Below are 12795 nucleotides of genomic sequence, written 5' to 3' on the forward strand. Positions count from 1 at the left end.
GCCCGCCGCGGGCAGGTGGGCGCGGCGCGCGGCCGCAGTGCCCCCTGGGAGTGGTAGTCCACACCCTGTTAGCCTCAAGCTCTTATTTATCGCCAGGACTACAAGTCCCAGTAAGCCCTTGGGTGCCCCTTCCAAGGCCAATCCAGGCGTTTTCCGCCAGCGGCCGGAAGTAGAAACCCTAGAGTGGCCATGGGGACGGGCGGGCGTAGGGGGACGCGGTCCGGGAAGGATAAGGAAGGCGCGGCGGCGGCTTCGTCCCCTTGCCTGTATCGTTGTATCGAGTGCAACCGGGAGGCCCGGGAGCTGTACCGGGACTACAACCACGGCGTGCTCAAGATAACCATCTGCGTGAGCGCGCCGGGGGGCGGGGCGCAGCTAGGAAGGCGGATCCGAACGTGCTGTGGTCCCGGGCGAAGCCTGGGAGATTGAGCACGTGGGGGAGGAGTGGTCCTTATGATGGTGTGAAAGAGAAAGCAAGGATGGGCTTGAATACTGCCTAGGCCATGGCTGTTCTAAGACTTATGGCACCCAGGAGTGCCGGCGCGTTTCTGTGACTCCGGTACTTCACTCGCATGCCAGGCAGGAGGAAGATCACGAGTTGGACGCCAGCCTCGGTTACCTAGAGAGAGAGAGACTGTCTCAAACGAGTAAACGAGTGATGGAGAGAGATGTGATTCACTAAGGAAATAGGAATTGTAACAGGATGGAAGCAATGTTTGAGGTCCGGTGCTGTAGAGATTTCTTAGGAGAAAACTGTGCCTCTTCAGGGTACTTATCAATTAAATAGTAAATAATACAACAATTTAACCAAAATAGAAAACATTTATCACGGCCAGGGATGTTGCTCCGTTCGTAGGGTGCTTGCGGGTCTTGCAGGCAGCCTTAGATTCCATCCCCAGCACCACGCCTGTAATCCCTGCAATTGGGAGATGGAGGCAGGAGGTCCAGGAGAGAGAGAGAGAGGGAGAGAATGAATGTGTGTTTGTTTCCTCTTTATACTGAAGGCAGGAAGAAGCAGTGGATAGGGTGCTGGTGGAAGAGCACCCACCAATCCATCAGGTCCACTGATGGAGAAAGTCAGCAAGCTCCCTAGGTGTTGGGGGCTGTGGAAAGAGAATGGAGGACACGGGGCATGCCACCTGGTAGTAGAAGGAGCCTCTTAGGTAGAGGTCATTGGCACCTCAGTGTAACAGTCTTCAGATGGCAAGGTGGCATGCTGTCTTGCTTTCTAAAGTGTAAGGCCCCTGAGGTCGGAGGTGATTAGCTTCTCGGAGCCCACGAAGCTCTGGGAAAGGAGACCTCTTGTTATGTCGTATCCACAGCACAGGTATCTGGCTAACAGACGATACAGGAGGAATAGGAGTTCTGTGTTTCCTGATGCTGGTCTTTCCCCGCTTTTGCTTCCAGATGTGTCTGCCTCCCTGTTCTTACATTTGGGGTACTGTCCGAAAGCAGGAATTAGGTAGCTTTTGAAAGACAGAGGGAGGGACTTGCTCTTGGCACTAATGTTTCATCTCCGGACTTGAACCTCGTGCATGAGGGGGAGAGATAAGCTAGTTCCATGTCAGTGGTAAAGGAAAGATCAGGGAAGAGCCTCTGTCCTCTGTGTCTGAGTGTGGCTGCTCTTAACTCACAGACGTGAACCTCTACGCCTCCATTTTGACAGAAAGATTGACGCTTGAGGGGGTAGCACAACTGCCAGTTCACCTGGTAACTGGAGAGGCGTGATATTTCTTACAGCGGTGTGACTGGAGTGGAGAGTCTCTGCTCCAGGGACAGTGAATCTGTTCTGTTATGTTGATGTACAGGGTTACAATTCTTCGATGCACTTGACTTTTTTCTAGTTTTGATATAACTAAAAGGTGATCCTGGTCTGCCTGTGGTTTCTGTTTCTGTGTTATCCCGACAGCCTTTCGGAGTGTTCACTTGGAATCAAAGCTACTCTTTTTTCAGTGAATAGTAGCATTGGTGCAACTTTGAGAATAATACTGTTTCAATGTCCACAGGTTGTCTAACAACCTGTGATTTGATGTGATTTAACAACCGGGTTGTAATTCTTCTCACAGTATAAGAGTATGAGAGGAAACCATTTGGAAGCTGAGGGAGTCTTGATTTGGGTGACATAGACCTAGACTGCACAGCCCAAGTCTGTGCACGCAGCACTGCACCCCCACTGTGTCTGTGGTAGCAGAGAAGGAACATTTTCTTTCCTAGTTCTTGATCTCATTGGAGAAAATCCCAGGCTTAGGATTGCTGATGCTGCACCCTGACCTCTGTCCTCCTGAAGCTGGGATAGGAACTTCGTTGAAACCTGTCTCTAGATTCACAACCACAGCCTGTCAGGCAGAGTGTGTTAGAGAGATGAGCGTTTAAGAAATTGTAAAAACTGAAAGTGGAATTGAAAGTAGTGTCCTGAAACACTTTTGTGCCTGAAGTCGGTCTTTAAATCAAATTCCTGTCTGACTTCTGTCTGTTTTGTTGTGTGATTTGAGGCAGGGTCTCCTTATTCGGCCCCTACTGACTCAGCATCTTCCTTCCTCTTTGTCGTAAACACTACATGTCGTAAACATTACATGTTAGCACATCTGGCTTTCTTTATAGATTCTTGAGTATAAATGCAAAATATTAGTATTTCTAGTTAGAAGCTTACAGTTAGTCATCATGAAGCCACTTCTTGCATGGGTGAACATTTTTAATCTGCGGATTTTAAATAGATGCCTGTACACCTTGTTGCTGGGAAAGTCCAAAGCAGACTTCAATTTTTTTTTTTTTTTTTTATTAGATCTTTCATTTACACTTCAGATGCCATCCCCTTTCCCCATTCCCCCCCTTAGAAAACCCCTATCCCATGCCCCCTTTTCCTTTTTGCATTTATACATTTTTTAACAGACTTCAATTTTTAAGTCTTTTAAAATTTCAGAATGTGTTCATTTGTTTGCTCTAATATTATTTTGTATTTTTCCCCCAGAATTCCTGCCAGAAACCAGTTGACAAATATATTGAATATGATCCTGTTATTATCTTGATTAATGCCATTTTATGCAAAACTCAGGCCTATAGGCATATTCTTTTCAACACTAAAATAAATGTAAGTTATGGTATTTTACATTTTTAAAATTGTGTGTGTGTGTGTGTGTGTTGAAGGAGGAAGGGTATGTGTACCCTATTACAGGTGCCCCTGAAGCTGAAGCTGGAGACACAGGTAGCTGTGTGCCTCCCGTCATGGGTTCTGAGAACACAGCTCCTGTCCTCTGTAAAAGCAATATGTCCTCTTAACTGCCAAGCCCTCTCTCCAACCTGGGCTTTAAATTTTTTTAATGTTACCTGATGCTTTTGCATTTAAGAGAAATAACAGTTTCAAACAGAATTAGAGAATATATAATAATTCTAACTGGGAATTTTTTTTTCGCTCATGTCTGCAAGTTTTCTAGAAAAAATAGATACAAATTTAAAAGAGTGAGGGGTTGGGGATTTAGCTCAGTGGTAGAGTGCTTGCCTAGCAAGTGCAAGGCCCTGGGTTCAGTCCTCAGCTCTGAAAAAAAAAAAAAAATTTAAAAGAGTGTGCAGTGCTTGGTGACTGCTTGAGGACGCGGTCACAGAGAGACACCAGTGGCATAGTCTGGATGCCTCTACTATACTACCTCTTATAATGTTGACTTAGAGCAGAATAAAGCTAACCATAGCTGGGTAGGTGTATAGTGGCTTACCTTACTGCTGGGACCTAAAGTCTGAGAAGAAGCAGCTTCAGTGTGGCTCACAGTTGGAGTCCATTAAGATGGGGGAGGCATGACTGCTTAGGGGAAAAGCACCAGGTCTTCACTGCCTTTATTTCCAGCCAAAGGAACAGCTCTGCCCACATCCAGTCTTCTCTCCCAGGCCCATCCTGTTTGCAAACACCCCTAAGACAAATGTGGATGTATGTGAATGTATACCTTATTAATGCAATAGGTGGTTTTATTGTTTGTTTTTTCCAACAGCTAGTATTTTATTCAGATAAGCAGTCTCATTACAAGTGGTCCAAGAACATTCAAATAAAATCAGATGTTAAAGATTGGTCTTAAAGCATCATAGCCAGTGAACAGTGCCGTCTTTGCCTATGGTCTCTCCCATATGAAACTACATTCACACCTCAGTGGCCGCCAGACCATTCAGCACAGCTTCCTTAACTGTAAGCTGTTTGAAGCTACCAGCTTTAGGACTCTGAATTATTTTTTTCACGCCCTGAATAGCTGTAGGGAGTTGAAAAAACCAGCTCAACATGTGGCCAGTCAAGGATTCAAGTAAGTAATAGTATCAGTCACCAGTGTCATGGCCCTCCGAGAAGTTATGGGCGATCTTGGTCATGGTCTAAGGTGGAAGAAAGGTCTGTCTCTCCAAACCACTGGTGGCAGAATGTCACCCTAGGTGGTTTTTAACAATCAAATTCCAACAAAGAATAGGAAACAATTATACCTGGATCTAGGAAGCAAACATTAAAAGAAACCTTTTTTTTTTTGGTTTTTCAAGACAGGGTTTCTCTGTGTAGTTCTGGCTGTCCTGATACTCCGTAGACCAGGCTGGCCTCAAACTCAGAAATCCACCTGCCTCTAAGGAAACTATTTTTTAAAACCACCATTAAATGCATTTTGCACTCTGCTGTAAAGAGAATTCAAGAAATAAAAAAAAAAAATTAGAAAAGTAATAACATTTAAGGTTGGATTTTTCAAATGTGCACTTTTCATACTGAACGGCTTAACAGTTAGATTGCACTGACAGCAGGACATCAGTTAAATTTGAAACTTGGGTAAACAGTAAAATATTTCTAGCATTCAGCCTGTCCTAATTATTGCATGGGATATACTTAAAACAAATTATTTGTTGGAAATCTAGAACTCAAATTACCTGGGTATATGTTTTTATTTGCTTAATTTGGCCCTCCTAAATTTTGGCAGAACTAGACAGTGCAGTGGTCTGCCCCTCAAATAATCAAGGCCTTTCAAGTGACCAGAGTGTTGATTTTCAAACTTGCTTTCACACTGAAAATTTCCTGGGTGGGGTGAGGGAGACCTCCTCAGACCGGCACAGTTAGCATCTTTGTGGGTGACATGGGGGGACATCCTTCCCAGATGTTTCCAGAGTGCAACCAGAGGACCTGTGTGCCAGCCAGCTGTGGAGCCTCAGAACCTGAGACTGGGTCAGGTTGGGTCGGGCTCACATGCATCCCAAACATACATTCCCCTGTTAGTTTCCTGAGAAAGCTCGGATTGCAGGAAAGGCGGTCTGACCGGGAAACGTAAACACATTAGGAGCCTCTGATTATTTTCACTGTTGAGTTTTATTCTCCTTCCGCCCTGAGGTTCCTTTTTTTTTTTTTTTTTTTTTTTTTTTTTAATATCTGTTCATACTAATAGTTTATGTGGTGTGCTAAAATCTTTAGATTAGCTGGGTGTGGTGGCACACACTAATCCGGAGGCCAGCCTGGTCTACAGAATGAGTAAGATCCAAGACAGTCAAGAGAAACCCTGTCTTGGAAAAACCAAACACATACACAGTGAAACAGCCTGCTCTGAAACAGTTCTATTTCCACCTGTATAAGTCACATAAACGTGACTATTTGGCTGGGGGGTGGGGGGTGTTGAAAATATGATTCCTGGTATGTGTGTGCTATGTACATGTACGTGCTAGGGTATATTCAGGAATTGCTACAAAATATACCTACCCAGGTTTTACTCCTAAGAATCGGACTCCAGACTGGGTCCTTTGGTCCAAGCTTGGAAATCTCCCATGGGTTTCCAATAAACACTGCTAGTTAAGAACTCATAACGTACATGAAGAATGTAATTAGCCAGTTAATGATGACATTGGAAATCCACATGGGTCATTCTCAGCACAACTACTGAGTGTGATGTACACATTCACAGTACTTGGAAGGCTGAGGCAGGAGGCCTCTCTGGAGTTCCAGACCAGCCTGGTCTACATAGCAGGCCTCATCAAGCCAGTAACCCCTACCCCTGTTTAGCTGCGGTGTGCCTCTTAGCATGCCTTCAGCTCACGGCTCCGTTACCTGCCGTTACCTGACGCAGTGGCACTGTCTTTGGCTGTCAGATCCATGGGAAGCTCTGCATGTTTTGCCTGCTTTGTGAAGCGTACCTGCGGTGGTGGCAGCTGCAGGACTCAAGCCAGAGTCCAGCCCCTGATGACGTGATCCGGTACGCCAAGGAGTGGGACTTCTACAGGATGTTTGTGATCGCTTCTTTCGGTGAGCAGATGCCGAGCCATCCATATGTGGCTAACTAGTGCCTCCCTGTTCTGAGTGACGTGGAGAGACAACTAGTAATACAGGAGTAGAGAGACCATATTTCAGCTCCACCTGCCAGGCAAGTTTGTCCGAATCGCATGATAGGTTATTTCCCCGCCTGTGAAATGAGCCAATTCAAGCCAGATTAGATTAAAGGCAGGTTTATTGGGAAGCTGCTCTCCAGTGCTTTCACCCCCTCCAAAGGATTGAGGCCATGGGAGTTGCCACGGATTGGGTGTCTAGTGGTGGAGGGACATGGGGGAAGAGGGAGAGAAAAAGGGCGCTCACTCGGGCACAGAGAAGAAGAATGGAGAGCAACTGAAATGTCAGGGCTGGGGCAGGGTGTGCCAGGTAGGGACAGAGGGATGCTGGGAGGAGCTGGAGGCCAGGGCTGCTCTGATATGTCAGATACACACCTCAGTCCTTTGTCTTGAGTGTGAAGCCAAACATCCCCTGCTTGCTTTCTTTGTCTTGTGTATGGTAGAGAAATAGTGATGGTACACTTGTCAGACTTTTATAGGACATTTTATAAATGTCCACTTTGAAGATTTCACCAGTCCTCTCATTGGAAACATTGCCTGGTGTTTCCCAGTGCATTAGGCTGACTGTGTGGGGCAGATATCTGACAGTAAGTTTCCTGCTTGTGGGACTGCAGACAGAGACAGAGACAGAGTACTCCTGACTTACCTGTGTTTGGAAGCGCCTTTCATTGAAATTAAAATCTGGCTTTCCCTCTAGGGTCCGAATTACATTGAATTAATTTCTGTAGCAACTTTACTTCCAATTCCCAACCTTTCCTGCTCCGGAAGTCTTTGACTTAAGCCAGGCCGTGGCACACACCCGTACTCTCAGCTACTCTGGAGGCTGAAGCAGGAGTGTTGTGATGGTTCCACATCGCACTCTGGATCACAGGCTCTCTTTTGTCCCTGTCTGCCACTGTCCCTCCCTCCCTGGCACCATCCGTCTTCTCAGATGCCCACGTCTGACCTAGACCTTTCTCCTGACCTCTGGTCCCTGTCTCCCTGCTACTTACCAGCCCCACTGGACAGCTAGTAAGCTGCCATCTCCAAGCCTGGGCTTGCTCTGCCTCTGCACACGGCTTTCACTGCAGGTTGCTAAGACCAAAGGCCTCAGTGTCCCACTGGAGCCTCCTTGAAGCCCTCAGTTCAGTTATTGAAAGCCTCGATCATTCCATCTTGAGGATAATTCTGCCCCTGCTCCCCACTGCCCCTGTGTCTGGCTGGGACTTTACACAAGCTAGAGTACTGTGGCTCAGGCCTGGCACTGTTGCCCAAGGTCTCTTCTCCACACAGATGTTCCTTCTGATAAGCCCAGTGCCCATGTGATCTTTCTGTACAGTGACAAAGGAGTCTTTGGAGTGAGACGAGCTCCTTCCTTCCCATGGATCTCAGTGCACCTCCTATACACACCCCCTCACCCCCAGCCTACTCTGACCCAGCTGCTTTGGGCACAGTAAGCCTCCAGCTGATGACCCTAGAACTGGCTTTCTCTTTACTCTGGTGCTTGTCCACAATGGCTCCATATCTGACTTCATGTCGCTGGGGTCTTGACTTCAATCTCATTTTTGTGACACTTACCCTGACACCACCTCTACCTTCTCCCCAACAGCCCTCCTCTCTCTCATGCTCTACCATGCCCCTCAGGGTGCACTAACTTCTTGTCAATCTGCCTTCACCCTCTTACGTGAAACCCCCGAGGGTTGGGCCCACCAAGGCTGCTCAGTAAGCATTTGTCTGGGTGGCTGAATGAAGGGTTGCATACAGATGACATACCCTCCGACCTGAGCCTGTCCTGTCAGTCAGAGCAGAAGTGTTCATTCACTGTCCAGCGGGGCTGCCTTATCTACAGACTCCTCAGTGTTCGTAGGAAAGACACTGGAGATGCAGCAGTGAAAAAGCCCTGATGTTCTCTCCCTCTGAAAGCCTAGAGTGGAGGGGTGTGCCTTGTTCACTTGGGCTTGTGACTGTTTTAATAACCGTGATACACATCAAGTCCGAAATGTACAGGACTTATTACATCGACATCTTACAGACACTAATACTAAGAGAATACTCAAGGGGGCTGGAGAAGTAGCCCAGTGGCTAGGAGCATGTCCTGATGTGGCACTGGGCCCGAGCTTGGTTCCCAACACCCACACCAGGTCTCACAGCTGCCTGTGACACCACCTCAAGGGATCAGATGCCCTCCTGGCCTCCACAAACACAGGCTCTCACGTACATATACCCACACACAGACAGGTACAGATAACTACAATTAAAATAAACATTGAAACAATACTCAGCTGGCTGGTGGTGGCGCACACCTTTGATCCCAGCGCTCAGGAGGCAGAGGCAGGCAGATCTCTTGAGTTCCAGGACAGTCAGGGCTACACAGAGAAACCCTGTCTCAAAGAACTTTAAAAAAAAAAAATTTCTCAAGCATATCACCAAACCCAAGAACTAAAACATAATTTCAGGCTTTAAAGCAGATCTTTCTCAGGATTGGTGGTTCACATCTATAATCTCATAATATGACTCCAGAACTTTGAGATACAGTAAAGTCAGTAGTTTGAGACCAACCTGGGCATGCACCAGCCCCCACCACTGCCCCCACCCCCAAAGAAAAAAACCTCTAAAACCTATTGAAAAGTATTTTTAAAGCCAGGCCAGCAGGGTTTAACATGAAGCCTGTGGGTGTGCATGTACTTGTGTGTGAGAAAAAAATGGTATTTTGTCAAGGTGCTTGTTATGACATCAGCTGGGTTCTGTGTTGGAGATGGGATTCTTATGGTTTTGGGGGTTAGACTGGGTGAGACGTCTGTATTTCTCTCATTTGCTCCATAGAACAAGCTGCCTTTTTTACTGGCATGTTTGCTTTCCTGTGGGTACAGCAGCCCATGACAGCAAAAAGAGCACCCGACTTTGTTTTGCTGCTGAAAGCGCTCTTGCTGTCCAGCTACGGGAAGCTCCTGCTAATCCCGGCCGTCATCTGGGAGCACGACTACACACCCTTGTGTCTCAGGCTCATTAAAGTGTTTGTCCTGACGTCAAATTTCCAGGCAGTCAGAGGTGAGTGTGTGCCTTCTTACTTGACGTGTCAGCCTCCAGCTTTCGGGAAGCATCAGACTTGGTGACCGTGACCCCTCCACAGACCCATGCTGGTCCTGTATGTCGGTGGCGCCCCACACAGCAGACACTTAGGATCATTCAGTTCGGCCCTGTGGAGCCATGAGTTCAGAGCTCACGCACCCTCGGCATCTCTCCTGTAGAAGCCGCAGCCTTTGTTAACAGTGCTTTATGAATGGCTGTGAACAACAAATGGCTTGTCCAGAGTTACAAGACTGGAGTTTCTGCCTGCCAGATGAGTCTTGGGTTTTTAGGCACTATGAAAAGCATTGCTGTGAATGAAGCTGCTGCCTGACCTTCTTGCTGGGCTCTTCCTGAACTGTGATGCCAGTCTCCTTAAACCTTCAGGTTGGGTGGTGGAGGTTTTTCTCAGACAGTCTCCCTATGTAGCTCAGGCTCCCCTTAAACTCATGGCAGTCCTCCTGTATGAAGCTTCCAAGAGCTGGAGGTTACAGGCAGGAGCCACCACACCCAGCTTTGTTTTCTCTTTATTTTGTGGGCTTCTGCCTCTTTGGTTGAGAAGAGCTTGACGCTGTATTAGAGCACAGTGTGGACTCTAGAGCAGGGTGGGCTTCCTCAGATCAGTTTTTACACCAGTTCCCAGGTCTTGCCCCCATGCAGCTCACAGGCCTGCCACATCACGAGAGTTCCTAGTACAGTTGCTGCTTTGTTTTCTAGTGACCCTGAACACCAACCGGAGGCTCTCCCTGTTGGTCGTGCTGAGCGGCTTACTGTTGGAGAGCATCATGGTCTTCTTCTTCCAGAGGATGGAATGGGATGTGGGCAGCGACTGTTCGGTCTACAAGTCTCAGGACGTCTGAAGGTACCGGAGTGCTGTCACCTGCCTGTCCCACAAGGCACCACCGACAGACCAAGGGAGTGATCCTACCCACGACTACTTCTGTGGTTGGGAGGATTGTCACAACATGGCACCTTCCTGGGCAGCTGTCCCACCAAGGAAGGTCTCCTCAGCATCTGTTAACAGCCTATTCACCCTGGGAGCAACAGGCCTTGCCACCTCTCCCCCATGCTGAATGTTAGCAGGCCTAGCTCCACACAGGTGATCACAGCTGCCGAGAGTTGGGGGCTGTGACCTTGTCGTGCTGGAGGTCAGCGCTCTAGGAGCACCCATCACGCAGTATAACTGGCCTCTCCCCTCTCCTTCAGGCTACTGTCTTCAGGAAGGCGGGTGCTGGCCTCCCTGTTCCCTCACTTGTCTCCATTGCTGCTTCCCACCGGTCCTCACTGTCTAACCCTCTGTGGCCCTTGCTGAGCTACAGGATCTGACTGTGTTCATCCATCCAGGACTGCTGCTCACTCTCCTTCCCCCTTACCTCGTGTCACCTAGTCTCTTCCCCTCCAGACTCCCTCCACTTCGCAACCACACACAGACTCTGAGGGAAGCTGTGGGGTGGTTCTCTGCCAGGCCTTTGTAATATGCTTCCTGCCTTCCACCGTCTGTGTCTACACTAAGTTCAAGATTCTTGAGTAGGAGTTCTCTGCGGGTCATGTGATCTCAGCAGGACTCAGTGGCTCTGAGAACACTTCTCTCTGAGGTCCTGAAACACAACACGCCCCCATGCTTATCAGCCACAGGGCCTCCCTGTGCCCAGAGCACAGTGCTGCAGGTTCCTTCAGTTTGTTCTTTGTCTGTCATTCACGGTGTTCCTTCCTTCTCTTGTCTTCTGCTGTGTGCAGCTCCCTCCTGACCTCCCCCTCTCTGACCCGTGGGCCCTCCCTCCATCCCTCCATCCCTCCATTCTTCCATCCGAGGAAGCAGGATCCTAGGTTGAAGAAATGCTCGACTCACAGCAGGAAAGGGAGCCACACTCACTCCTTCTTCAGTCTCTCACCTGGAGGTAGAGCTTCCACTCTCATACACCCTGTGGTGCAGCCCCATTTCCTGCTGTGCTCTGAGCCCACCCAGCTTCCTTCCTCCTGGGTCTTTGGAGGTGTGGCTGCTGGACCTGACCTCCCTCCTCCATGCACAAGTGTAGCTCTTCATTCTGGACATTCCGTCTGAGCTGCTGCTTTCCCTGCCTTCCCCTCTGTGAACCTCCCTTTCCATGCCTTAGGTCTGCAGTGCTAAACTTCACGGAGCTGCTGCAGCTATGAGCCTCGTGGTCTGTTTCTGTCAAAAACGTTCAAGCTGCTGCTGGAATTCTAGCCCCACCCCCTTTCTTCCTTCATGTGAAGGGGTGGGTGGGCCTGTTCCACACAGATTTCTCTCCTGGCCAGTGGCTGGGTCCTGTCCCCTGCCTGACACTTGGTGAATGCAAGAGTATGGCCCTCCATCCAATATGCCACACTGCAGCTGCTACTGGTTCCCTTCTATAGAATGCCGCCATGTTCACGCCTAAGGAGGGCATCTCTCCACACTCCACCCTGGCACTTCTACCCAGTTGGCACCTCACAGCATCTGCCTTCCAAATTCCTACCTCAGGCCACCCAGGGCTGTGTTCCCTCTGTGCTTCTGTGTAGCTCGTGGGCAGGAAAATCAGCCCATGAGTCTTTAGGACCCACGACAGAGCCAGAGGCCTGCTGCCTTGTCTTGTGCTTTGTTCTGTCGTCTTAAAATTACACTGGGGAGAGACCCAGCCAGCCTTGGAAGCAGGGCTTCTGTGGTGATCAGAACAGGCCCTACAAAGTCTTGCTCTGTTGTCTACAGCTTTATTCTTCACTCTCTGTGGTGAGATCAGTTACCTCAAAAGAGAAGGCATAAGAGAGCACAAGGACTCTGCTTTCTGTGAGTGAAGCCAAGACTGGGGATTTCTGAAGGTACTCAGCTAACCCCAGGAAGATCTCAACCGTCTGTACCTAAGGCTGAGTGCACCTGGCAGGCACCGCGGTTCCACAGCTCAGTCCTTCATGCCCTTTAAGTCTAAATGTGTACTGTGGCTTTAAACCTGTATGGAAACCTTTTGTGTTTTTCTGACAGAAGCACTTTTAAGTCGTCTTTCAGAATAAATCAAGCTTTTTATAAATTTCTGATTCAGTGACTAAGATTGTCTTTTGAATTCTCTCAGCCAGAAATAACCGAGATAAGTATTGTAGTTATCTCTGTAATGGTATGATAAAACACCACAACTTAGGATACTTTATAAAAGAAAGTGTTTAATTCAGCTTGTGGTTTTAGAGGGTTGGAGCCCACGGTGGCAGTGAGAAGAAGCAGCTGAGAGCTCACATCTTGACCCACAAGCAGGAAGCACAGTGAGCACCAGGAACCACAGGAGTGTTTGAGCCTCACAGCCCATCCCAGTGACACACCTCCTCCAACAAGGTCACTCCCCTAATCCTTCACAAACACTTCCACCAGCTGAGAACCAGGAATTCAAATAGATGGGCCTAGTGCACGGGGGCTCACTCCTTTAATGCCAGCACTCTGGAGGCAGA

At 48.4% G+C, this 12795-nt stretch overlaps 1 protein-coding gene across 1 annotated transcript; it reads left to right on the forward strand.

The window, feature by feature from the left end:
• Nucleotides 1-170: 170 nt before the first annotated feature.
• Arv1 (ARV1 fatty acid homeostasis modulator) lies at nt 171-12393 on the forward strand. Its single transcript, XM_076916044.1, has 6 exons — nt 171-348; nt 2969-3088; nt 6085-6238; nt 9121-9345; nt 10081-10225; nt 12071-12393. Exons 1-5 carry the CDS (start codon nt 190-192, stop codon nt 10221-10223), a joined length of 801 nt encoding a protein of 266 aa, XP_076772159.1. The 5' UTR covers nt 171-189; the 3' UTR covers nt 10224-10225; nt 12071-12393.
• Nucleotides 12394-12795: the final 402 nt, after the last annotated feature.

The sequence above is a fragment of the Arvicanthis niloticus genome, chromosome 18 (assembly GCF_011762505.2).
Source record: "Arvicanthis niloticus isolate mArvNil1 chromosome 18, mArvNil1.pat.X, whole genome shotgun sequence".
Lineage (NCBI taxonomy): Eukaryota > Metazoa > Chordata > Mammalia > Rodentia > Muridae > Arvicanthis > Arvicanthis niloticus.